Here is a 26,202-nt window from a genome sequence, read left to right as displayed (position 1 = left end):
TTGGAAGCTGTGATAACATGCAGGAAGACTTTTCAGCTTTTCTTTGCTTAAAGTACAAGGTAGAAACTTACCTCATAGGAGAAAAATCATAGGAACACAAAGTCAAAATAACCCAACTTTGTTTTTTTATTTAAGGCAGTAAATGTGGAATTTAAGAATTGGGAGGGGAAAAAAAAACCCAATGCATAAAACAAATAATGATAACAGTAATATACTTTATGTCTATATTTCAGCCAATAATTGAAAGATGCAGAATAGAGAAAAAAATGTAGAAAGGGGAGATAATTGTTTGGGAGAAGTCAGGACTTGTTTCCCTTCTGACTCTACTTTCCCTTCCCTCTTCCCCTCTTTCCTCTTCCCTTTCCCTCTCTTCATGCCCTTCCCATGCCTCATGCCATGTGCTAACTATGGAGCCACCGGATTTACCCTGGGTTGTACACCCACATGCATTTGTATAGTCACCTAAGCCCTAAAGTTGAGTGGTAGTGGTGGAGGTGGGTGAGATTAACCAAGCTTTAAGAAGAGAATGGATTGATTTGTGACCCTTTTCAAAACTTACCATATTCTGTTTTTTTTTTTCTTTTTTTTCCAGATGGTAGACTTTGCCAGAACTTTTAAAAGTATTTGAATTCCTACTTAATGTTGAGATGACAAATAGTCTTTAAACCTTCTTCTTACATTTTCAGCAGGGAAAACTACCTAACTATAGGGGAATGTCTCATATCTCATTTTCGGCTTGGTTAGGTGGTTGATTCTAGATTTGAGAAGAGAAAAATGACACTTAATTTTGTATTGTGAACACTCTTTCCTAGAAATGTTAGATAATTTTTCATATTCATTACTGTGGCAATGAATATTTAGTCTATCCAGTGACCTGGGGTTAATCTGACTTTTAAATTACAAACCAACTTTGTGTTAAATGAAACATGGAGTGCTGGATAAATTATTTTTTGAATACATTCTTCACAGCCATTTCACCTGCTGATGTCAATTATGGAGAAACCCTAAGTACTCTTCGCTATGCAAATAGAGCCAAAAACATCATCAACAAGCCTACCATTAATGAGGATGCCAACGTCAAACTTATCCGTGAGCTGCGAGCTGAAATAGCCAGACTGAAAACGCTGCTTGCTCAAGGGAATCAGGTTGGGTTTTTCTGAGATTTATGGATAATTTTCTTTGAGTAATGGCATCTATTTCTAGATCTTAATGAGACAGTTTTCTCACTCATGCTATTGATTTGAGTAAATAAGTGCTAAGTAAAGCTTTGAATGAATTAGCCAGTCCCTCGTTTACATCAACCTCTTGTTGGCCTTTGCATTCATTACCGGCTCCGTGTGTAAGATTTTATCCACCAAACCTGAAATGATTAACTCTCTAATAGTTATCAATTATGAATGGAAATGTAGTATGCAATAGGATTAATGGCATAATCTCTTTAATTGGAAAGAAATTGATATGCTTAGAATAGTATTTAAAATTTCACCCATGCATTTTATGACTTTAAAATGTGTTTTAACAGAATAAAAGACTTGTTTGAACACCTTTCTGAATGCCTGTGTCGTATCACCTATTAAGAGAGGTGGTTCTGGTGGCCCAGTGACACGTGTATTACACCTGCGATCTGGCTGAAATGCTGTCCCTGGGCCCGCACTTGATTGTTGAAATAGTCTCATTTTAGGATCTGTTGGGATTCTAGTGAAGATTCCTTGTCTTTGTGATTTTCTCAGTAAGCTTCCTGATAGTCTGCATGGTGTATGTACAGAGTTACATTCTGTGATGAATGGTGGAAGTAAAGTTCTGGTAAGCTTAGATATTGCCGTGAAGAGAGGCAACCCTTGAAAGAAAATGAAGGATATCTTTTTTAAATGTTGAAGTTAGACTGGAGTTATCCTGCTTTCTTAACTCATGAATGTATGTCTTAAGTATATCGTGAAAAGAAATGCTTTTCTTTATGTGCAGAGTGGTCCCTCTGGAGCAGTGCTTTCCACATGGGATTATGTGGCACTTGAAGCTCTTGGCATCCCATAAATGTTTTGAAAATATTGATGGGATGAAAACCTCACTGAATTTCCTGTGTCCTGAAATGTACCTGGCAGTTCTTTCCCACAAGATGGTGGACAGCAGTTGAATAGGAATTGTTCATTGTGCTTAAAAATATCTCCATGTGCATTTTGCTCTATGATGGAAGTTGTCAGAATGAAGAGTCCAGCTCCTTGTGATGAGGCCCTTATAACATGAACCACAATAGTCATTTTTATTTATACACCTTGTTATTGGAATCTTTTTCTTTTCTTTTCTTTTTGAGATAGAGTCTCACTCTGTTGCCCAGTATGGAGTGCAGTGATGCAGTCTCGGCTCACTGCAACCTCCACCTCCAGTGCCTGCTGCCATGCCTGGCTAATTTTTTTGTATTTTTAGTAGAGACGGGGTTTCACGACGTGGACCAGTCTGGTCTGGAACTCCTGACCTCAAGTGATCTGCCCGCCTTGGCCTCCCAAAGTGCTGAGATTACAGGTGTGAGCCACCACGCCCAGCCTGGAATCTTTCTCAGTGTTTTTAAAACATTGTTTATATAAAGTAAGCCTTTAATGATGATTTGATTGGATCACTCAAATTACTATAAGTGAAGGAAAGTATTTGGAAAATTCTAGGTGCAGTTTCTTGTGCTTAACCTTTTATTAGGTTAAAAGAATGAAGGGGAAAAATATTATTTTTTTAAAACTAAACTGAGGACGTCATTGGAAGGAATCTTATATAGATCAAAAACCTTTAATTTATTAAAACTTTACATTTTCTCTCTGAAAAATGCCTTCAGAGGTATTGGTATGCCATATAGTTGCCTTATATTTTGTAGTCTTTTTTCCTTTTCCTTTTATGACTTATTACCACTGCTGTGTTTAAGGGAGTATTTTTGTTGCTGTAATTTTGAGGGTGAGGATATAAAAGACAGTTAAGTCTATTTCAGAACGCATTGCAGATAAAATTTTTGACATACAATATATTACAATAAAAATGTGAATCCAATTTAAAATAATTTATCATGCTATGAAGCTATAAATTGTTTTGAGACAATATAGGCTTATCCTAAATTAATGAAATTTATGAAGCTTAATAAAAACAGCAGATGTTCTTAAATGTCCATTAAACATCTCTGTATACATTTTTCTGGGAGTGTTGCTCTATTCCTAGAATATTCTATCCCAGGTACTGCTGTGGTTCATTGAGAATGTTATTCAAATCTGAGTTCCATTTCTAGGGTTATTTTTTTAAGCACAGCTAAATAAAAATCAACTTCTACTTTTAATAATTTTCTGTCTTTGCCATTGCAAAAAGTCATGTGCATCAGAGTTTTTAAAGCACCATTTTAGTAAAGCAAAAGGTTTTGACATGTATTGATTCTCCTACTATGTAGATCTAGATATGTAGATATATGTAGTAGTTTGTATATTTGAATTTTTTATTGACTTATTATCCCCCCAAATTGCAAGTTATATGTGTATAGTTCAGTGAGTTTTCATAAGCTAAATTCACCCATCTAACCTGCTTCTACTTAAGAGACAGTACAGTACCAGTATCCTTGAAGCCCCCCTTCTTTTCAGGAACTACTGCCCTTTCTCTCCAGGGTAGCCACTCTCCTGACCTCTACAGGCTTTGTTAGTTTTTATTTTTGCCTGTTTTTGTTCTTTATATAAATGAAATAATGAAAAATATTCACTCTTTTGATCTCACTTCTTTCAGTCAACATTATGTTTGTGAGAGTCACCCATGCTGTTGCATGTAGTATTGGGTCCATTTATTCTCACTGCAAAGTTGTCTTCCATCATGCAAATATATTCCAGCTCATTTGTCCATTGTACTTTAGATGGGCACTTGGGGGGTTTCCTATTTCGGGCTGTTAGTGCTTTGTAGACTTTCCTCTAGATGTTTTTAGTGAACATATAGATACATTTGTTAGATTTATGTCTACAAGTGGAATTGGTGAGTCAGAGGAGTACATATGTTCAGTTTTAGTAGATATTGCCAAGCAATTTTCTAAAAGTAGTTGTGCCAGTTAATAGACCACCATCAGTGTATAAAAGTGCTGGTTCTGTTCTTGGTATTGCAGCACTTGATATTGTACAGTTTTCATTGTAACCATCCTAATGGATATATACTAGAGTCATAGAATAATTTTACTTTGTGCTTCTCAGGCGACTGATGAAGCTGAGTATTTGAGTATCCTCTTTTTTACAGTTTTTATTCTCTTTTATTATATTTAAATGTATTTTCAGCTATTTCTGCATTTAATTTGGCAGAGAGAAAATGTCTGTTGACTCCCTCATCTCTCTTGAATGTATTTGGAGACAACAAGTAAATCAAACAGTATAGAAATGAAAAACACAACCAAAGGTGGGAAGCAACGAAGATGATGGGAAAGGGAAGATGAACGTAGAATGAATTGCTCACTCTTGTAGCTGAGGTTAAAGATAAATTTTAAATAATAAAAGTATCATGTGTGAACTTTTAAAGAAGACACATCTCAGATAGGGTCACAAAGTAAAACTCAATTATATGGTGTTTGTAAGAATGGACAAACCAGTGAATTCAAGAGGAAAGAAAACGGTGCAGAAACAGCATTGTGAGAGCTTAGAAAAAGAGCACTTTATCACGACAAAGGGTGCAACTCACAATTAAAATCAGACATGATATCAACTTTCATAAGTGAAAAAAACAACAAAACTGTTGGAAATAGCAGGAGACAAAGCCACACACATTTGTCACAGAAAATTTTAACTCTTCTTTCTCATTCTGTGAAAGCTCACATAGACAAAAGTAAGAACATAGCATATTTACATAACATAATGAAAATTTGCTCTAACCAATACAGACCAGGGAAAAGATTGCTGATGATGCAACAAAAGACTACCTTCTTTGTTAGGAAAGGAGGTTCTATGAAAACGTAAGACAACATCATAACACAGCAGGAAAGGGAGCAAAGGGGCGTGAACACAATCCATAGAAATAGAGTTTCAAATGCTTTCTGTACATATGAAAGTATGTTCAACGTCACTGAAATACAATAAATGCAGATTTTAAGAATAGTGAAATGGGTATACGTATACATGTTCATGGGTACATCAAGCAGTGGACCTTAGATTTATGTATTCGGCTGCGTGTAGATGATACCTCAAAGTTCTTTAAAAGCAGGATGTCCTTTTCACCTGTTGGGCAAAGAGGAAAATTGATTATACAGTATATTGATGAGGGTGTGAGGCAAGGGGTGCTTGTATAAGTTGTTAGTAGAATTGCTATTACTACACTTTTGTAATCGTGTTTTTGAGGCAGTGTTACTTTTGATTTAACAACATACGAACTTAATCTGATTATTATTTGATTCGAAACACTTTTCTTCTAAAGACGCACCTTGCAAATAATAATTTAATTGAAAATGGTACTTTTACCAATGATTTCTTTTAAAAGGATTTAGGAAGGCCGTTCTTTACATGTGCTTAAAAATCATGTTCCAGAAGGGGTGCTGGTCATGAGTCTTTGTGCTATTCAGTCAGTGATTATCTACTGACTTGATGATGTGGCAGAAATGTTTCAGCTTTGATTATCAATAAAAGTCTCAACAATGGATTCTGTAAAATTACCCACGTTATAAAGGGCTTTCTAATTCTTTTGAAAATTGTCAACCATGTATAAACAATGCAGTAATACTAACATCTGCCACTTTCATGTCTTCAATGAAAAATATTTATTAAGTACCGTCTGTGTGCAAGACAACATGTTAGATGCAATGATGCATTGAAGTAACGTGCTAACAAAGCTCCCTTTTCTTTACTGAGGATGGATTTGGCCTTGGGTTAACTTTCTGGCTTCATTCTATGCAAACCAGATAAAAGTGGGATGACACCTGTCTAACTAGGCAACATCTCTAATGACGAAAATGACCCCTAACTGGTGAATTACATCTGGATTAGGGTGAACTATATATATATACTATTAATATCAGCTGAGAAGCCATAGCTCTGGGTTTCCTGGAGGGCAGTGACTCTTGTAACAGGGTGTGTCCCTTGTGGGGCTCCTGGAGGATGTGCCTATGGCATTTTTGAAAGAGATGCTGGGTTCTGTGGGTGTGGGCTTCTAACCAGGGTGGGTCCCACAGATGCCTATGTGAATCTTGACCCCACACGTATGAATGGTTACTCAGGAAGGCCAAAGACAATAGCTCGGGGGCATCTCTGAGGACTACTGCATAGACTGTCACGAGGACCTTGCCCACCAAGACGAACATTTATGCTCCTTTCTGGACAGCTCTGCTTTTGTTCAGTACACAGATGCCAGGTGTGGCCCATGGTAGTCTTCGTAGTTTGAATGTTTGACAGTGCCGAAGAAGACCACCTTGTGGGTGTTTTTGTTTGATGAGAAATTGAAAAGTAAATAGTCATTAAAAAAATGCTACAGTCTCTGGGGAGGACAACTTGGCAATTATAAAAAATAAAAACCATACATATAGATGACTCACAAATTCTTCTTCTAGGAATTTATTCTATTGATAGAGCCATGCATACTGTAGGCAGTGGGCATAAGGATAGTCCTCCTGAAAGATTAAGAATACCTCATTTATGTTAATAGGAGAGCACTAACATGAATCATAGAAATCTATACAATGGAATATTGTATAAAGAAATTGGAATTGTTAAAAAGAGTGAAGCAGTTTTTTATTTTTACTGAATTTTCTCTAAGATATATTGGTGAGTTAAAAAGGCAATATCCAGAATAGTGTTTTTACGCCACTTATATTTAAAAACACGACAAAAAACACGCTTGCATATGACCAGAGTAACTGTAAGTTTACACAACCAGATTGGGAAAAAGTGATTGCCTGCGGGTAGGATAGGAGGGATATTCTCTGTCTTTTTTCTTCCAAGGGATATCTTAGGCCATGAGAAAAGGAGGCAGAATAGGAAGCACAGTGTCCCTGCCACTCAGGTCAGGGACTTCCATGTTACGAGTGCAGTTTAAGCCCCAGCCTGATTCCGTTTCCCTCTCCTGTCTCTGTCTGCTTGTCCTGCTCAGTTTTAAACTGATTTTGGTATTTATCATTCTCACATCAATCTTTACACTTCTTCGACAGGGATAAGGAAATGTAATCAGAGAGTGTCGTGTAGCCATGCCATATGGGGTATACCATCAGTGGTGAAAATAAATGCGTTTCATTTTCATATATCAGTAAGAACAAATCTCAGAAGCCTGCAGTTGAGCAAGACTTAGGCATGGTCCCTTTTGAATGTTGTGCTCTGTACATATTAAAAAAGGTGAATCCTTAAGATCTAGGGATTTAGACTGTGTTTGATTTTGGTAAAATGTCAGTATGTTACATCTTTTGCTTTGCTGATTTGTATTGCAAATGCAGGTTTACTGGGATGCCATGGTTTTGAATATTATGAGAGATGTATCCCGTGGAGTAAAGACTTGGTGATATTCAACACTTTTTGGCAGGGTGTAGGACATTGCTTTTTACCTTTAATAGTTTCTGTGAAATTTTGGATAATTTACTATATTCAGGGAAAAACCTAGATTATTGCTGTTTATTAATTGCTGATTTCTTTTATGATTTATATTGTAGATTGCCCTCTTAGACTCCCCCACAGCTTTAAGTATGGAGGAAAAACTTCAGCAGAATGAAGCAAGAGTAAGTGATACTTTGACTTATATTTTTAAATCATAACTTTTACTGTTAAGTGCATGCTTTTTTAGGACCTGCCGTTTGAGATGCCTTCTTTTTCTTTATTGCATTTAGCCTCCTCCCTCGTTGGTGATCATTTTTGAAGAAGCACGATAGCTGACATTTTATGTATTGCAGCACATTCTCCGTGGTTTAATAAACGGGATTTGTCTGGCACATGATGGTTAGTTAAATGGACATGCAGATCCTTCAAAGCAGTGAGGCTGCTCGGGTCATCAGAGTTGACTGGAGTCCCTGTTTGAGGGACTCTGTGTTCAACATTCATGAAACAGTAGTGGTCCCCATGGCCTCAACAATGACCACCCTTTAGCTTTTTGTTGTTCCCAGTGGGAAGAGTGGCACTTGAGGAATCTCTGATTACTCTAGTTCGGTGCTTAGTTTCTGTGAAGCTAGATGAGATCTGAGATGGGAGAGACTGGCAGTGAGTAACCAAAGAGAGAAGAGATCTGGAGCTGTTATGGGCTGAAGCCTTCGAAAAACCAGTTTTATGGCTGACCTGGTTCTATACTTTTTTTTTTAAACTTCTGTGAAAAGAGAAACAGACATTAGAACAACTTTTGGAGTCAATTTTGTTCATGGTGCTGAATGGCTAAGACAGATTGAAAAAGAAAATTGTATTCTGTTGGTAAAAGCTTTTTCAAAAATACACATTATGGAAGATACAAATTGGGGTGCAGTTAGGAACTTGTTGACACATCTAGGATAATTATGCTGATGAATATCCTGATAATAGCATTAGTAAAACATTAATTTCTTAATCCCTATTTTTTAAATGAAATTTTATTTATTAGTGCTTCAAATTCTAATTTTGAGTGCTATAATTTAAAGTGTATCTGGATATAGTCTTAAATTGTTTCTTAACAATAGTTTTCATGAATACCAAATAAGTTATTGGAAACCAATAAACGTATTAATTTGGATGTATTATACATGCTGTGACAGAAATGACTGCCTATCTTGTTCTTAACATTTTCTAAATTATCATCTAGTTTTTTGCTGACCCATTTTAATTGTTTGCAATTTGCTTGGATATAAATCTCATCACCTGATCCCCGTTAGAAGTAGTAGCACATGTTTGCATTTTTAAATTAGTGTTTTAAATGGATATTATTTCGTTTAAATACAACAGTAAAATAAATCCAAGGCATGTTTACTTTTTCTAAGCTAGAATTGTTTGAATTCAAACAGGATTGATTTGCTCACATTTCTTTGATGAGAAACCTATCTGTTGGTGAAATGCAGAATCATTTATTGTTGGATGCTTTGTGTTCTCACATAAATTGCCAGTGACAATCTGTTAACTGATGAGTATAAATTAGTAATTCAATACACCAGTGTTTTCCCCTTCTGTAGGGAGAGAAGAGATAAGAATATTCCTTCTCTGAAAGCTTTTTCAAAACAAAAAGCCAGGAGAGCCACATGGCTTTTATTGCTATCAGGGGTCTGTAGGGTTGGTATCACTCAAGTAATGAAATGAAGGACTGGAGTGTAGAACTGGTTTAAGATAAATCAGGACAGTCTTGCCAAACCAGTGAAAACGAGCAGGCCAGGGGCAGTGGCTCACGCCTGTAATCTCAGCACCTTGGGAGGTTGAGGCAGGAGGATCGCCTGAGCCCAGGAGCTCAAGACCAGCCTGGGTGACATGATGAGACCTCCTCTTTACAAAAAATACAAAAATTAGCTGGGCGTGGTGGTGTGCACCTGTAGTCCCAGCTACTCAGGAGTCTGAGGTGGAAGGATCACTCAAACCCTGGGAGGTAGAGGCTATGGTGAGCCGTGATTACACCACTGCACTCCAACCCAGGCGACAGTGTGAGACCCCATCTCCAAAAAACAAAACCAAAGACGACAACAACAACAAGAAAACAAGCAAAGCACAGAGTTAGGGAGGCTCTTCCAGTCCTATTTCGTTTGTTTTTCACCAAGAAGGTGATAGATTTTGGCACTAATAACTAGTAAAAGAAGCAACGTTATTTTTTTTTTTAAGTTAACCTAGAATTCCCACAGTCTTATTTGAGGTAAATTGAGGACCCCTGAATGATTGACTATAGGTGAATGAGATGTATTTTGGTTTTCCTCTTGGATAAACCATCACTGCAGATACTTGTCAATAACTGATGCTTTCTTTCATTAAGTTTGCTGACTTGAATACTCTTTCCAGTTACTATACTTAATGGCATATAGAAAATCACTTTATCTTGGCAGAGAGAGTACAAGCAGATGTATTCTGTGAATTTATTTTGGCCTGATTAAATAGGGAAACTTACTGGGGAGACCAGGTAGCTTTAATGGGAGGGTGTCTGCTGCTGGGAGTGAGGAGGTGGCAGGAATGATAAAGGTGCTGAAAGGAAAAGGCTTGGAAAGGATGAGTTCTCCCCTTTCTGAAGCTACTCTCTTATAGACCTTGGTCTCTTCCTTTCCACAGAACACATTTTTCATTCATATTTTTTCTACCTCTCAAGTGTCACTTTTTGTTTCCTGATGAATATTAATTCGCTAGGATCATTTAAAAAGTTTTAGGGAACTAACAAAACATTTCCATTAAATTTGAGAAGCAATTTCCAACTGTGCTGTGTTCAACAGTTGAGTGTGTTTACTCCTCTAAGTTAGAGCTGACTGGAAAGAAGTGATTTTTATCAAAAGATTTTTGCTTTTACTAAGAGTCATTTAAAGAACCACCTTTTTTTTTAAACAACAGCAAAAAAGATAGAATGAGATTTGTAAGCCCTGTTAATTAGCTACAAAAGCAAATTATCTCCTAAAGTAAAACTATAGCATCCAATGTGATTTAATCACATCTAATTAGAAATAAAAATAAATCACTATTTCTTAGGACCTGATGTATAATCATGAAAAAGTAATCCATTTAGTGGGACATTGTCATCTTCAAACTTGTAATTTTGGTTAATAATCCAAGGGAGCTGCTTTTATTTAAGTACACCATGAAAAAGGCAGTTGTGAAATTCTAGGCAAATTGACAAATTTCTGTCTGTTCTTTCCTTTGCCATAATGTAGGTTGTAGGAAGAAATCAACTTGTTTGATTTATCTTTGGTGATGGTTCTTTCAGGGGTAAAAGTTGCTATCTCATTTAAAAAATTATAGTACATCTTTCCACGAGATATTAGAATTCGGAAACTAGAAGAAAATTATAAACTTTCTTTATGAAGCAGTCACGTATGTATATTTTTCTTTTCAGGTTCAAGAATTGACCAAGGAATGGACAAATAAGTGGAATGAAACCCAAAATATTTTGAAAGTAAGGACTAAAAAATGTGTTTAGTCTTACTGTGGTGGATTAAACTGGTAAAACTTTTTTTTTTTTTTTTTAAATCTCCAAACATGGCAGTTGTATACTTTGTTAAGGTAAGATCATTGGAGCCAATTAGTGACTTTCATGGGGTGGAAGTTCTGGTTTGATTTTGAAGAAGTGAGAAAGAAGGCTATTAGACATTATAGCTGTGTGTTTTAATATGTACAGGTTATATTGATATTTAAGATGTTTGCCTTTTAGGGGTTTTTCCATTTTTGACTCAGCACATATTAGAACTCTATTTAATATTCAAGGATATCCACTTTGTTTTTCTGCTTTTGTTAAAGCCAATATCAAAGCAACATATTAAATGAAAAAAATATTTCCCGTGGCAATATTATAGAATATGCTTGCAAAGCACGGCTAGATTTCAGAAATTTCAAAGCTAGTAATTTCCTATCAAAATATTTTTCCATGTGTCTCAAGGACTAGGCTGGGATGGCCTGTGTTTCTGGCAAGACTCACTGTGAGGATGTCAGCAGTAGCCTCCATTTATCATAATGCTTCAAAATACAAGTTTCTTTTTGTTCTCATTTTTTGCTGAGTTGGCAGACAACCTCTGTCATCTGTTGAGAGTCAGCCATACCAGGTTTGAGACACAAATTCGAGTTTTGTGCTTTGATGGTATCTGGCTGACTTTGTGCACAAGAGAAAAGAATTCAGAGGCTATTGAATGTGAGGTTTGTTTTTGACGTCTGTGGAGGTAAAACTTTCCCAAAGAACAAAAGTCTCCATCTGATATTGATGAGACCAGACAGATGAGTCTTGGCAGAATGTCTTGGCAGAATCCTAAGGTGGATCACCTTCATGTGAGAATGGCACACCTAATTACTGTTTCACAGGGTAAACTTCTGCAGCCTTGGATTTGCAGGTGAGTTCTGCAGCTGACAACTGTTTCAGAGTGCAGGCTCAGCATTATATTATGTAATGTTCTCCTTGCACCATTTAGGCAACTTGGCTTGCCCAGGTGTTAGAAAGATTGTATCTCATGAGATCAGAGGCTGTGCTTAAGTTTAGATGATGGTAGGTTGTGATGGTCCTAGAGATGGCCTTTCCAGCTTCTTCTGTACTGCAACAAGTGAGGGTTTCTGCATTCAGACTTTTTCTCCTCCCGATTACAATGATAATGCCATATTATTTTGAGGTATTTCTGCAGTATTTCCTTTGTTGAGAGATTTTTGTGCAGGAAACTGAGCAAAGACTTCGTTCATATTTCAGAATAGTCAGATGTGGAATAAGTTCACCAAATATGTGACTTTGTTGTCGTTTAAGTTGCATTCCCTGTAAGAGGTGTTGGTGCCTCAGCCCCTGAAGCCCATGTCATTTGACTTTTCATGGCACCACGTGATGTTGCTCTGGAAATTTGTCAAAGAGGGAGGACTAAAATCTACTCTACTTAAGGAAAAAAAAGAAATCAAACCGTTAACTATTTGAAAAGTCCTTAGTATACATAGTGCCCATTAGCACAGGAGGCAGTGCTGCAAGAGATGAAAAGATGGAAGCTCCGTCTCCTCTGCTGCTGCTGCAGCGTCCCTCCATGTCGATGTAGTAGGGCTTTTATAACGTCTCTGTAAAGGGTATCCACACAAGAGCTATGACAGCCTGAACTTTTTCTTATGCTTTTTCTCAGAAGGTGATTTTGAGTCCTGAAGTTAAATTCTCCTCCAATTCCAATCCTTTTTTAAAAAATAAGTCTAATTATTTTCTTCTTTATGACTTTTCATAGGAGAAGGGAAAAATGTGATGTGTGCTAGATGTTAAAACGTTATGAGAAAGGAGAATGCTATTTCAATGTTTTTCCCTTTCTCGACCTTATAAGCCTGTTTTAGATTTTTCTGCTGGTATTTGTGCTTTAAACCTGTAGTCATTTTCTGCTCGTGTTTGATATTTTAAGGGCTGCCTTAAACTCTTATTGGAAGACAGTGCCTGAAGACTAAGGTGAAGAGGAGAGCTACTCAAATGTTTTTATGAAGACATTCTTTAGAAATTGATTGTTAGTTGGTGGGTTTGTATCTGTGTGGGTTGTGTGATCCTTTCCCGTATTTCTGCTGTTAGAGTTTTATATCAGTCAGTCATTGTTCCAGTAATGCGCATAAAACCCACCCCAACTCAGTGGCAGTTTCCTGAGCTGTGTGCTCATATTCCCTGTTTGAGTTATGAGCCATGAGGTTGGTTTACTGGCATATATCCTGAGGAGTGGCTGTAGAAACCCCCTCTCATGGTGGGGCAGGAGGCTGAAGTCAGTGGGTGGGGTGAAGGTCCATTGAAGTCAGAATTACTCTTGAAAGTTCCTTAAATTTCCCTGGAAATCACCAGATCCTAAGCTCTCGGATACTCAAAAGCAGGGAGTGACTTTGTTCCCTTCTTTCTCTACCTAGTCGGTGGCTTCCCTTGCCCTGGGTGAGTGGAATCCACGGTCCTGTTGAATGAAGGTGGAGGGGGAGCGAAAGACTGCGGGGTGGGTATGAGCCCTGACAGCAGGCACTGACTGCAGGAGAGCTGGTGGCAACGTGGTCATCGTGGCTGGAGCCTTGGGCTTTGATCTGCAGAGCTCAGAACTTGGATGTTAGTCTTCAGTTCTCTTTCTGACTCACTGGGTCATGGCACTCATCCATAACTGCCACGTACCCTTCTTCCCAGCTTGGAAATCACAGCGGATGGCAACCTCTTCCTTATATCCGAGTTAACAGAGGAAGACCTCGTAAAGTTCTGAGTTATTTTGAAAGTAGTTGACAGTAGAACATGTGTTAATGAGGCAGGTCTTAGACAGTTAGGTAATAAGAGAGAGTTTTATTATCCTCTATACTGTACTCTATGTCTCCACTCTCTTGTCCCTTAGTCTGCCTTCCTTATTTTTATTACTTTTCATTTTCTAAAGTCCGGACTTCTTTTCCTGACCCCTACAGGCACTAATCTCCTTGCCGGTATCATCTGTCCTAGCACAGTTCTTTCTGTGCCCACCACCCCTGGAGTCCCCGCCCTGCCAGAGGCCCTGCTGCTGGTCAGTGTGTGCATCAGGGCTTTGGGTTTCCTGGTGTCTTGTGGTCCTTGCCTGTGTTACTCCTTCATTCAGGATGTGTCCCCTTTCTGTGCCTCTAGCAAAATCCATCTTGAAGCCCCCCTCCCCCGATCACTCCTCTTCTCCTTACTTCCCAGTTAGGATGAATTTTCTTTTCCTTTGTGCTTCTGCAGTATTTGGTTTTGCTTCTGCCACAGGATTCTTTGTCCTCTGAATTAGGTGGTATTGGTTTCTTCCTCTTTCTGCCAACTCTTACACACAGAAAAACAGGAGCAGGATCTGGCCAAGGACTGTCTCATTATCATTCCGCGAGCCGGCTCCTAGCACTCTGCTTCTCATAGAGCAGGCATGCGGTGAGAATGTACGGGATTAGGTTAGTATCAAGAAACAAAAATAAAAACCTTTGTATTAATCTGCTAGGGCTGCCAAGACAAAATACCACAGACTGGGTGGCTTAAAAAACAGACTTTTATTTGCTCACAGTTCTGGAGGCTGGAAGTCCAAGATCAAGGTGCTGGCAGATTTAGCCTCTCCTGAGGCCCTGGTCCTTGGCTCGCAGATGGTCCTCTCTTGTCTGTGTCTTCATATGGCCTTTTCTTATGTGCCTGCAACTTAGTCTCCCTGTGTGTATCCTAGGCTCCTTTTCTTTTTTGTATGTTTTTCTAAATTTTATTTTTGAGATGGAGTTGTGCTTTTGTTGCTCAGGCTGGAGTGCAATGGCGTGATTTTGGCTCACTATAACCTCTGCCTCTCAGGTTCAAGCGATTCTCGTACCTTAGCCTCCGGAGTAGCCAGGATTACAGGTGTCCACCACCATGCCTGGCTATTTTTTGTCTTTTTAGTAGAGACGGGGTTTCACCATGTTGGCCAGGCTATTCTCGAACTCCTAATCTCAGGTGATCCACCCGCCTCAGCCTCCAAAGTGTTGCAGGCATGAGCCACCATGCCCGGCCTAAGCTCCTTTTCTTATAAGGACACCAGTCAGATTGGATTAGGGCCCATCCTAATAACCTCATTTTAATCCCCTTAATTAATTAATTTTAACTTAATGAAAGGCTCTATCTCCAAATACGGTCACATTCTGAGGTACTAGGGGTTAAGTTTTCAACATGAATTTTAGGGTGACATAATCCAGCCCATAACAACAGCCCTGAGCCATACAAATCTGATGACCTAGTGGGCAGAGTGACAGGGAGTGTTGTGCAGGCAGCGGTCCTGTCCCAGTTATGCTCTTCGCTATGTTTTTCATCTTACTTTCCCATTCCTACTAGAAAGGCTCTTGTATGACTGTGCATTTTTATTCTCGGAGGGAATATGGCTGAAGTACAGCTCAGTCCTTCGTTTGGATCAGTTAGATCCTTGCTGTTCAGAGCATAGCAGGGACAGCAGCAGCAGCATCACCAGGGAGCTGGTTAGAAATGCAGGCCCTCAGGCCGAGCTCCAGACCTGCTGGATCAGAATCCACATTTTACTAAGATCCCTGGAGGATGGGTCTGTACCTTCAAGTTTGAGTGCTGATTTTTTTTTTTTTTTTTTTTTTTTTTGGGACAGGATTTTACTCTGTCACCCAGGCTGGAGTGCAGTGGTGCGATCTTGGCTCACTGCAATCTCAACCTCCTGGGCTAAAATGATCCTCCCACCTCAGCCTCCCAGGTAGCTGGGATTACAGGCATGTGCCACCATGCCTGACTGAGTTTTGTATTTTTTATAAAGATGGGGTTTTACCACATTGGCCAGGCTGGCCTTGAATTCCTGGGCTCAAGCAATTCTCCTGCGTTGGCCTCCCAAAGTGCTGGGGTGACAGTGCTGATTTAGACACACTGAGGAAATGCAGAGTAATCTTAGACTTCCTTGTCCTCATATCTGTTCTTCCCCGTCTCCTGCTCTGCCCTGTCTCGTGGGCTGACCCCTGTGGGCAGCCCTTTTCTGGGCTCCTGGATCCCTGTGGAGATTGGAGAGAGAAACCAGGCCCTCCCCCTTCAGCCTCGCCTACATCCCCAGCAGCAGGTACCTCTTCTCCAAGGCCCCAGCTCCCGCAGCAAGGACCAGCCCATTGTGGTTGCAGTTCTGCCAGGTGACATAGCCTTGCCCTCGCGAAATACCCCCAAGTGCCTTTGCCCCTCCTGCCTAGGGTAATGCTGGTCTCGGCTGTTGCCAGTTTGTGGGTGGCCTTACTGTTCCCAGTGGCTTTCCAGCTGTTCCTTTAGCTAAGTAACCAATTCTATGTATTAAAGTCCCTGGGATTTAAATACTGAAGCAGTTTCTGTTTTGTGGTTAGGCTTTGTCTGATACATTTGATACCCAAGTGTGTTCCACATGCAGGCTCTGGACTGTGCTGCCAGCACCTCAGAATCTGCTCCGTTCACATACGAAGCTCTCTTCTTGGGTCTTTCTGGTCTCCTTGTTAGAACGCTGCCTCAGTGTGATTTTCATCCTGGCTGAATTTATCTCAAACGGCAGTGATTCTCTTGGAACTGGGAATTTAGTGTTGTGATAAATCCAGCCTTGACATCAATGAATTCTTGAGACCCTTCATATCAGTTTCCCTTTTACGTGGCTACAATATTGTGCTGACTGCCTGGTGTTTGAAGTGGTTTACAAAGTGACTACTCAATCCCCCTGCCCTGTGTGCCTTTAGGCTTGGCTTTTACAAGTCCCCTATGTTTTATTGCTAATGATTTTTTTGAAGTGATCCTTTAAGAGGAGGAATCCCCGGTTTTTTCTCCATTCCTGTGTTCTCCTTCCCCACCCCAGTCTTTAAGCCCTTTTGGGTTTATCTGTCCTGCATACGTTTTGGTTTTTCTGTTCCAGCGTTTTATGATCAATTAAAGAAAAATGCTCAAGGTATGTCATCTGGCTTCCAACTAACTCGTTGAGCTCTGTGCTTCAAAATAACTCACAGTTAGTTTGGACTGCAGCGCCAAGCTGGCAGCCCTTTGACAGATCGTGCGGCAGAAGGGAGAGCTGCCTCTGTGAGTGTCTGTCCAGAGCAGAGCTGCAAAGTGGTCCTCGCAGCCCTGAGAGTGCTGTTTGAATCCTTCCAGCATTGGTTATTCTTCTCATTTTTTAATCAATAAGGTCCCTTTTGTTTTTGCTGGAAACATATCCTTTGATGGCTCCAATGTCTGGCTGGCTTTGGTGTTTTCATTGCCTGCACAGGGCTTTTGACTGTGGTGTGGCAGCGGGTGGGAGAGGAGAAGCAGGCGCTCACGTGCAGATGCCTAGCTGGAGAGGCTTTTCCTTGGAAAGTGAGCAATTTGTATAAGTTGGATTGAAGTTTTCTTTAGACTTTATGTGGAATTATTAGGTATCTTACACACTTCACAATTAATGTTTGTCGAAAACTGAATTTGGAGGATGGAGCGTATTTGAATCCATGTGATGATGGGATCCTAATGTAAATGACTGAAGTTTAAATTGCACTGGCATCTTGATATTCCTTTTCTGGGGGAGTAGGAGAGGCAGGATACTATAGGGCCATGGCAGGGGTGAATAGCACACTGATGAAAGATAACTTTTATCTCTTTCAAAATGTTTTGACTAACAAGAAATATAGTAAAATGAGATTGGGATTCTTTTCTGGCTTAAGATTTTCTGAGTTTAAATTTCATGGGGAGGCATGCTTTCAACCAGCTTATATCTGTTTTATAATAGAATCAATCCACTGAACTTTTTGTCTCCAGATATGGCAACCTATAAAAGACTTTTTTCTCTGGCTGCCGGCAGTTTTCCATTTTGTGAAGAAGACGTGTATTGGGAGTGTAATGGATTTGGAAGCAGCTCTCCTAACTGGGGCTGTTGCTCAGCAGGCTTGTAGGCGGGTCAGGTTTGTGGAACAAGTTTCCTGCGGTCTTGTGGATTCCTGTTGTCCAGGGCACTGAATCCTCTGGTTTCTGGAAAACCTACAGACAAAGCATGGGGGAGACAACATTTTTTGTGGCCTCTCTCATTTAAATGCAGTTAATCTTTTTTTTTTTTTTTGAGGCAGAGTCTTGCTCTGTCGCCCAGGCTGGAGTGCAGTGGTGTGATCTCGGCTCACTGCAAGCTCCGCCTCCTGGGTTCACACCATTCTCCTGCCTCAGCCTCCCAAGTAGCTGGGACTACAGGCGCCCGCCACCACGCCCAGCTAATTTTTGTATTTTTAGTAGAGACGGGGTTTCACCGTGTTAGCCAAGATGGTCTTGATCTCCTGACCTCGTGATCCACCCGCCTCGGCCTCCCAAACTGCTGAGATTATAGGCGTGAGCTACCACGCCCGGCCTAAATGCAGTTAATCTTGACCTCTTCTTGGTACAAACATTGAACCTGGGAGTAGATCTGGGGGATAATTTTATTTATGGCCATCGATTTCCTCTAGATTTTAGATGAAGGAGGAGACATTTCTTTCAGCCGTGGGTTACCAGCTTCCTTACCAACAACTCTTTGGGCATTTGATGCTTCAACATTCTGACCTCAGATAATTACACATATTGTTTATAGTTAGTTATTGCCATTCTAAAAATAGAAAGTATTGACTCTAGAGCTCATTCGGCTACGTGACGATAATATATTGAGTTTCCAAGTGTTCATCCAAGCAGAAATTGGCTGCAGTGGTAATTTGAGAAGTCAGCGCTCTTTCCCCTTTGGTTTTCATTGTAAAAATCGAGTTAGTATAGTTCCGTGCCTGTGGATTAGTGCAGTCCATATGTAGGTCATGCCTGTAGGATCTCAGTAAATTTCCTGTGAGATGCATTTTTGTAATTTTAAAAAACTGTTTTCAAACTTTTGAAAACTTTTGGGCGAAGAAGAGATGAGAGATGGTGGGCATCCTTTGACATGCTGACATTCTCATTAACTAGGATTGCTACCTATGTTGAGAAGGAAATTCCTAGTGTTACTATGAGTTTGAAAATATTCTCCCCAAAACAGAATTTCTTTCTCAGCTTCTCTCCCTTTATCCCTCCCTTCCTTTCTCCCTCCTTCATTAAGCACATGTTTATTGAGAGCATCTTATGTGGTAGACCTAGTTCTGGACACCAGGTGTAGCCAGTGAGCAAAACAAAGAATCCCTGCTCTCATGGAGATTACATTCTAGAAGTGCTAGAAGACTTTTCCCCACAATTGGGTATTCTTCTGTAAAGCTCCCGTAGTCTCATCTAGTCTTGTCCTCTGATTTCTAACAAAACGGGCCTAAAATACTTTTGTTGATAAAACAATATCAGAGTTCTGCTCCCAGAATCTCTAATATTTGAAGCTTGAGATTATGTAAAATAAATAAGACTTTTTCAGTTCTATTATTTTATTAGTTAAACTTACTTAAAAAGATAACTTATGCTAAGTGAATTTATATACGCTTATATATATATATAAGTGTATGTGTGCAGACATGCTTGTATACACATGCATGTCTGCACACATACACTTAAAGCACTTTGAAAAGCCCTTGCAATATAGAAAGTATTTTATAAATTGACATCCATTAGGATATAAAGTCCATGAGGACACAGTTTCTGTCTGTTTTGTTTATTGCTCAGTAGGTCTGAACAGTGAATGGTTGGTTTTAAAGGCCCAGTGTGGCTGTACATTACTGCAGAAGTTATTTGGAGGAATGAGTTCATACATGGAATGACAGCTGTTCTGGAGATGGGAGGGGATGATATTTGATCCTTCATATTGTTGTAACTATCCATATGTTTGTCATTCCCTCAGTTAAATTATAAATTCCTTTAGGTCAGGGAAAACATTTTGCTCATCTTCGAATCTCTTAAAAATTCTAGTGTCTTGTGCAGTAGCTCTTTATAAATAGGAAGTGTTCCATGAATAATTATTTAACTCAGCTTGTTCTCCCATTTTTGAGAAGTTTCAGGACAAGTTTGAGGTTTTTTTCTGTAGAACAAACTGCCTTAAAACCTTAAAACCTAGTGGCTTAAACAGACTGTGATTATTTCTCTTAATTTTGTAGACCAACCTGGTTTGGTGGATTTCTCCTGCCTTCACTCATGCCCTGGAGTTGAATGATCCAAGATGGACTTACGTGGCTGGTGGTTGGCTCGATGTCAGCTGGGGATGATTTGGTCTTGTGTCTCTCATCCCCATCAGTTTAGGCCTTTACGTGGTGGTCTCTGGATGCTAAGAATGGCAAGAAAGGATAACCCCAGTGTCCAAGCATTTTTCAGGGTTTCAGTTGCATCTCATTTGCTAATGCCTCGTTGGCTAAAGGTAATCATTGGTACAACCAGAGTGTAGGAGTGAGGGGAATACCCAAAGGAATGAGTACAGGGAGATCAATAATTCTTGTCATTTTTTGCAAAAAAAGTCTGCCACGAGCATATTTTTTTCTCTATTTTCTTTGCCCCTTTGCCTTCTGCTAGCCCCAGTGGTTTGCAACTGTGTGTGTATGAGTGTGTGTTCCTGTTTTCCTATAGAAGAGAGTATTGAAAGGAGGAAGGATTTGGGATCGGGGGTTGCAATGAAGATGACTTGAGAGAGGATTATGAGATATCATTTGTCTCTCTGCTTTAATTTGCAGACTAGTGTGGATGATTTTGAGTCTGTTTGAACAAAAGCCGCCACCAGTACCATCACGTGCAAAGCCTTTTATCTTTTTTTTAATGCATTTACATATACTATCTCATTGGCTCTTCCTTGATCTTAAAACAAGAGAAAAAAGATGTTACTGTACTTGATATAGTATGCAGTTGTTAATTTGTCAACCTCTCATTAAAGTTAGACTCTGGCTGCTAATTTCTATCAAACTGTGTTCTTCCTTTTCTAAAGTTCTGCTCTTGCAACTGTATTTTAAGATGAAAGGCAAAGTAATAAAGAAAGTTCATTGTTCTCTGCAACTGGGACTTGATAATTAACAGGGGAGATGACTGTCAGTGCCATTGCAGTTGGCAGGGTCAGAGGCTGAGCTGAGCTATTCACATAACCAGCTCTGATGTTGTTACTAATGCCAAACCTACCATATTTTCCATTGCAGTTCTCATCTTGAAGGAGCTGCTCATAAATAAAGGTATTCCAAGTATATGCTGGTTCTTACTTTTGAATAACATTTCTGGAGCAAAAAGGCTCAGAAATAATTCATGTGCACCATGTTAAATGTTGGTGCCATGCCATACATTATCTTGAACGCATAAGGGATTTTCCTTCTGATCTTTTGCAGTGAGGCATGTGCGCTGATGGGCTCTGACTGCATATTTATTGCTACAGTCGGACAGGAGAAGATTGACTGGTCATATGGGAGTGTGCTTTATTTACACTTGTACTCGGTGGATGCTGCATTGTAGGAACTTGGTTTAGTTGGCTAAGAAGCTTAAAAAAACATGATTTCATGACATAGATAAGTTGTTTATGTCACCCAGGAACACATTTAACTCACCTTGGAGGATTTCTAAGTCTTGTGAGCTTGGAGAGGTGGGGGTGGTTGGTGGAGCAATAGTGAGCCAGGGAGCAAGGAGATGGTTTTCTACTTGCCTAGACTAGTGACTTTTGCCTGTGTGTTATTCTGGATCCATAATTTATGATTTTTCTGACCTTGGTCACCAGTCACTTTCTGTTTCTCAGAACCTCACTGCAAGATGCCAACAATAGTAGTTCCTACCATATAAGGGGAGAAAGGAAACACACAGAGGCTGAGGACAGTGTCCAGCACATGGTCAGCACTGTGAGCATTACAGCATGTGTTCCATTTTCTCTTATTAATTTTGTTTACTCTGAATCTATCCTTTTTGATGTAAAACTGGGTTACCAGTAATACCTTTCTTCTCAGCTGGGCAGAAAAGAAATGAAATTATGTATATGGAAACTTTTTAAAGTATGTAGTTTTATACAGATACAAGCTGGTGTTACTTAGACATATTTTATCAGGTAGCTAAAATTTTATGTTTGTTTATTTACATTGAATAACAGAAAACCCAATTCCAAACTGGATTATATGGTACAGAGGTTTATTAGCTCACAGAAGAGTAATGGTGGGATGAAGTTTAGGCATGGTTTGATCAGGGCTCTGGCTCACCAGGATTCTTCTTGGTTTTACTTTTTGGTGTATTGACTTACTCCTCAGGCTGTCTACCCTCAGTATGGCAAAGGGAGAGCAGCATTTACAGCTTCATATCTCCCTAACGCATTACCCAAATTCAAGGAGTGTGCATTCCTGAGTTCCCAACAACTTTTTGAGCTCTGCACTGAATGGTGCATTTCTGAACCAATCTCTGGGGCCAGGAAGACACTGTTTGCTGATCGGCTTAGGTCTAGGTTATCTAAACCAATCGGTGAGATAAGGGATAGGTTACCCTGATTGATCGAGATGAATCAAGGGCCACCTCTGGAGCCCTTTGGAGTGAGGTCAAGCTCATTCCCCATAGCTTCTGTGAGCTGGGGTTGGGGGAGCAGGTGAATCAGGGTGACACCATTCACATTTCCTACCATAGATACAGAACTTGGACACTTACTATAGTGTCATATATATTCAAGGCAAACAGGAGATGCACATGAGTTGAAGCATTCTTTTACTTCTTAAGAGAAAATATTTATGACTCAGGAATCCTGTATTGAGGTGAAAAATTACATAAAAGCAGCTGAATATCTGTACTGTGGTGTTAACATTCCATAACAGGAGAGCCCTCTGTTTTCTGGTGTTAGAACTGAAGAATGGCACACAGCAAATTCTGTGTATTTAAAGTCATTTTCCTTTTCTCCTTTAGATTGATTACATGATTTTAAATGAGCTCCAAATGTGGGTGTGTGCTCTTCAGTCTTTCATAGGTAGTTTTGAATTTGGCTCAATTTCTCATTGACCTCTTTAGCTTGATGTTTTCCATCCCAGCCTACCTAGCAACAGTTACTAGGAGTGGCAGGTTGGACTTGCCCTCCATTTGTATCACAACAGCTGGTTTTCAGAGATTGCTTTTCCTTAGCATCCTGGTTGATTTTGCCTTTGCATTATTTAAGGATGACAGCAGTTTCTCTTAACTCCAGGCAGTGGAGCTCCAAGCAGAAGTGGTGGTATTAAGAAGTATGTATCTGTAAGTATCAGATTATGCTAATCAGCATAATTAGCAAATGGGCATCTACTGACAAAAGAATAAGGGCTTAAGTTGCATGTGGATGTCTATTACCAGGATATTCTGATATTTCCAAGGAGGGAGATGGCTAGACACTTCTCACATCTTATCTAGTACTTTACAGTGTCACCTTTGTTATTCTGGATCCAGCATTGTCATCCTTCTGACCGTGGTCACAGGTCACTTGCTGTTTCCCAGAACCTCACTGTAAGATGCAGACAGTAATCATACCTATCATACAAGGTGGGAAAGGCGGACAGGCAAAGTGCTGAGAGTGGTGTCTAGCACGCAGTCAGCATTACAGTAATGTCATCCATTTTTTCCTTATTAATTTTGTTTACTCTGAACCTGTCTTCTTTGATGTGAAACTTTTCCAGCTAAAACCAACCTTCCTAAGTTGTCTTTGTCAAATGGATGAGAGGAGTTGGTTCCAAATAGCTCTGAATTCTCCCTGAAAGAATCCAGCAACACAGACATCACAAAAGATGGTCATTTTCCTCTAGGTCCAGTACATTATACATTTAAGCCTTTTTTGTTCTTGCAATTAGAGTGAAAGTGTGCTGGCATTCCCAGCAGATTTGATGGAAGTCAAGCAACAGAATTTGACGTGACACTTCTTTAGGTTGCTAAGTCCTGTTTCTCATCCAAAACCACATATAGCAGTTATTCTCCACCTCAGAAGTTGATTTTTGGACAGGTGTGGTAGCTCACGCCTTTAATCCCAGCACTTGAGGAGGCTGAGGTGGGAGGATTGCTTGAGGCCAGGAGTTTGAGACCAGCCTGGGCAACATAGAGAGACCCTGTCTCTACAGAAAAAAACTTAGCTAGATGGGTGGCATACGCCTGTAGTCCCAGCTACTTGGGAGGCTGAGGCAGGAGGACTGCTTGAGCCTGGAAGGTTGAGACTGCAGTGAGCTGTGATTGCACTACGGCACTCCAGCCAGGGCGACAGAGTGAGACCCTGTCTTGAAACCACTTCCGTACAGAAGTGGTCTCCACTCAGAATCACTGGGGATCTTTTTAAAAAAACAGTTTTCTCAGCCTACCGCAGACACATGAAAGGAGAATGATTAGGGATGATACCCCCAAATCTCTATTTTTGACGAAAGTGTCCTGAGCCTCACAAGAGTTGGAAAGCACAGCCCTAAAGCATGTGGAAGATCATCCCTTCAAACACATCTCTCCATGTTTATTGCGTGGTTGTAGGTTCATAGAATCAAATGGTTCATATAACTTGGAGTGTTTTGCAATCCCCAAATTGTACACTCATACAAGCATTTGGAGACACTGGGTGATGCCATTTGAAAAGAAATTTTAACGGCATAGATTCATTTTGTTAAATGCAGTTATTTGTTCACAGAACATTAAAAAAACTATTTGAATTGGTTTTTGATTGAGATTTAACATGCACAAAGTGTGAAGAGATGGTATATGCAGCTCATGAATTTTTACCTCTGTGTGCCCCCATGTAACCCACACCCAGATTAAGATGTGTAGACATTGCCAGCTTCCTAGCTCTTTCCTCCTCTCTGCGGTTGTTCTGTGCATTGTGTCACCTCTTCACTGCTTATCTCATTTGAATGAAATACACAAAAGCCTTGTCCTGTTTTGAGTTCCTACTCATTCTGAGTTTTCACTTAATTTATTCTTTTGCCATATCTTGAGTATTTTATAATTATTTAAGTCTTATTTACTGATGTGACCTGGATTTTGCCCTTGGACCTATCACTTACTAGTTGTGTGACTTTGACTAAGTTATATTCTCTCTCTTGGTCTCAGGTTTTTCAATCACAAGTGGGTAGACTGGTCTAGGTGAACTCTGAGGATTCCTTCTGTCTAAGAAAGACTCGGATTCTTCCTTAGGAGGCTGTATAGAGGGCCCGTGTCTTGGGTGCGAGGACCCTGCTATGTTTCTCTGTTTTGAAAGGTCTTCAGTGAGGGCTTTCTTTTTGTCCCTTGTTTCTGGGTTTTTGTTTTGGAATACTCTTCCTTTTTGAATATGCCCTTGGAGCCCAGCCTCTGTCTGGGCGTTATATATTACATCTATACAGAATATTGTGCAAATCATGAGTACTGCTTGGTGGCTTTTCAGGAACTAAGCACACCCATACATCCAGCAACCAGGTGAAGAAAAACACATTATTAGCCCTGAAGGAGTCCCTGCCATGTCCCCTTCTAGCAGTACTCCTCCTCCCTCCAAGGGAGACATCTAGCCTGAGGTCTGGAAGCTTAGTGTTGTTTAGCCTGCTTTGAACTTTATACACCTGGAATTACAGAGCACAGTCACATGTGGCTTGATGTCAACGATGTGTTCTAAGAAATGTGTCATTAGGCAACTTTGTCATTGTGCAAACATCGTAGAGTGACTTACACAGACCAAATGGTATGGCCTGCTATACACCTAGGCTATATGGTATGGCCTATTGCTCCTAGGCTACAAACCTGTAGAGCATGTTACTCTGTTGAACACTGTAGGCAGTTGGCACACAATGGTAAGTATCTATGTATGTAAACATAGGAAAGGTACAGCAAAAATACGGGGTTACTATAATCTTATGGTACCACCATTGTATATGTGGTCCATCGCTGACTGAAATGTTATGTAGTGCACAACTGTATATTTTTTTGTTTGACTGGCCTTATTTATTCAATATTAATTTTTTTTAAAAGTTCTGAGGTACATGTGCAGGACATGCAGGTTTGTTACATAGGTAAACGTGTGCCGTGGTGATTTGCTGCACCTATCAACCCATCACCTAGGTATTAAGCCCCGCATTCAGTAGCTATTTTTCCTGATGCTCTCCCTCCCCCTGCCCCATCCGCCGCCTCCAGGCCCCAGTGTGTGTTGTTCCCCTCCCTGGTGTCTTCTTTATATTCACATTGTTCAACTCCCACTTGTGAGAACATGCAGTATTTGGTTTTCTGTTCCTGCATTAGTTTGTTGAGGATAATGGCTTCCAGCTTCATCCATGTCCCTGCAAAGGACCTGATGTTGCTCCTTTTTATGGCCGCATAGCATTCCATGGTGTATGGGTACCATATTTGTTCCCTATTATGTTTATGAGATCTGCTTATGTCTTTGTACATAGTTGT

General features: G+C 40.0%; 1 protein-coding gene across 4 annotated transcripts in view; it reads left to right on the top strand.

Moving 5' to 3' along the window:
- KIF16B (kinesin family member 16B) overlaps window positions 1–26,202 on the top strand; it is a 299,853-nt gene that overhangs the window by 67,677 nt on the left and 205,974 nt on the right. For all 4 annotated transcript variants that reach the window (XM_003252139.3, XM_003252138.3, XM_012510215.2 and 1 more), the window contains exons 10-12: window positions 970–1,145; window positions 7,616–7,681; window positions 10,933–10,992. In XM_003252139.3, the coding sequence (XP_003252187.1) occupies window positions 970–1,145; window positions 7,616–7,681; window positions 10,933–10,992 (302 nt within the window). The remainder of the gene's footprint in view (window positions 1–969; window positions 1,146–7,615; window positions 7,682–10,932; window positions 10,993–26,202) is intronic.

The sequence above is a fragment of the Nomascus leucogenys genome, chromosome 11 (genome assembly GCF_006542625.1).
Source record: "Nomascus leucogenys isolate Asia chromosome 11, Asia_NLE_v1, whole genome shotgun sequence".
NCBI lineage: Eukaryota > Metazoa > Chordata > Mammalia > Primates > Hylobatidae > Nomascus > Nomascus leucogenys.
Note: the sequence above shows the minus strand (reverse complement) of the source record. Positions and strands in the feature narration are given on the sequence as shown.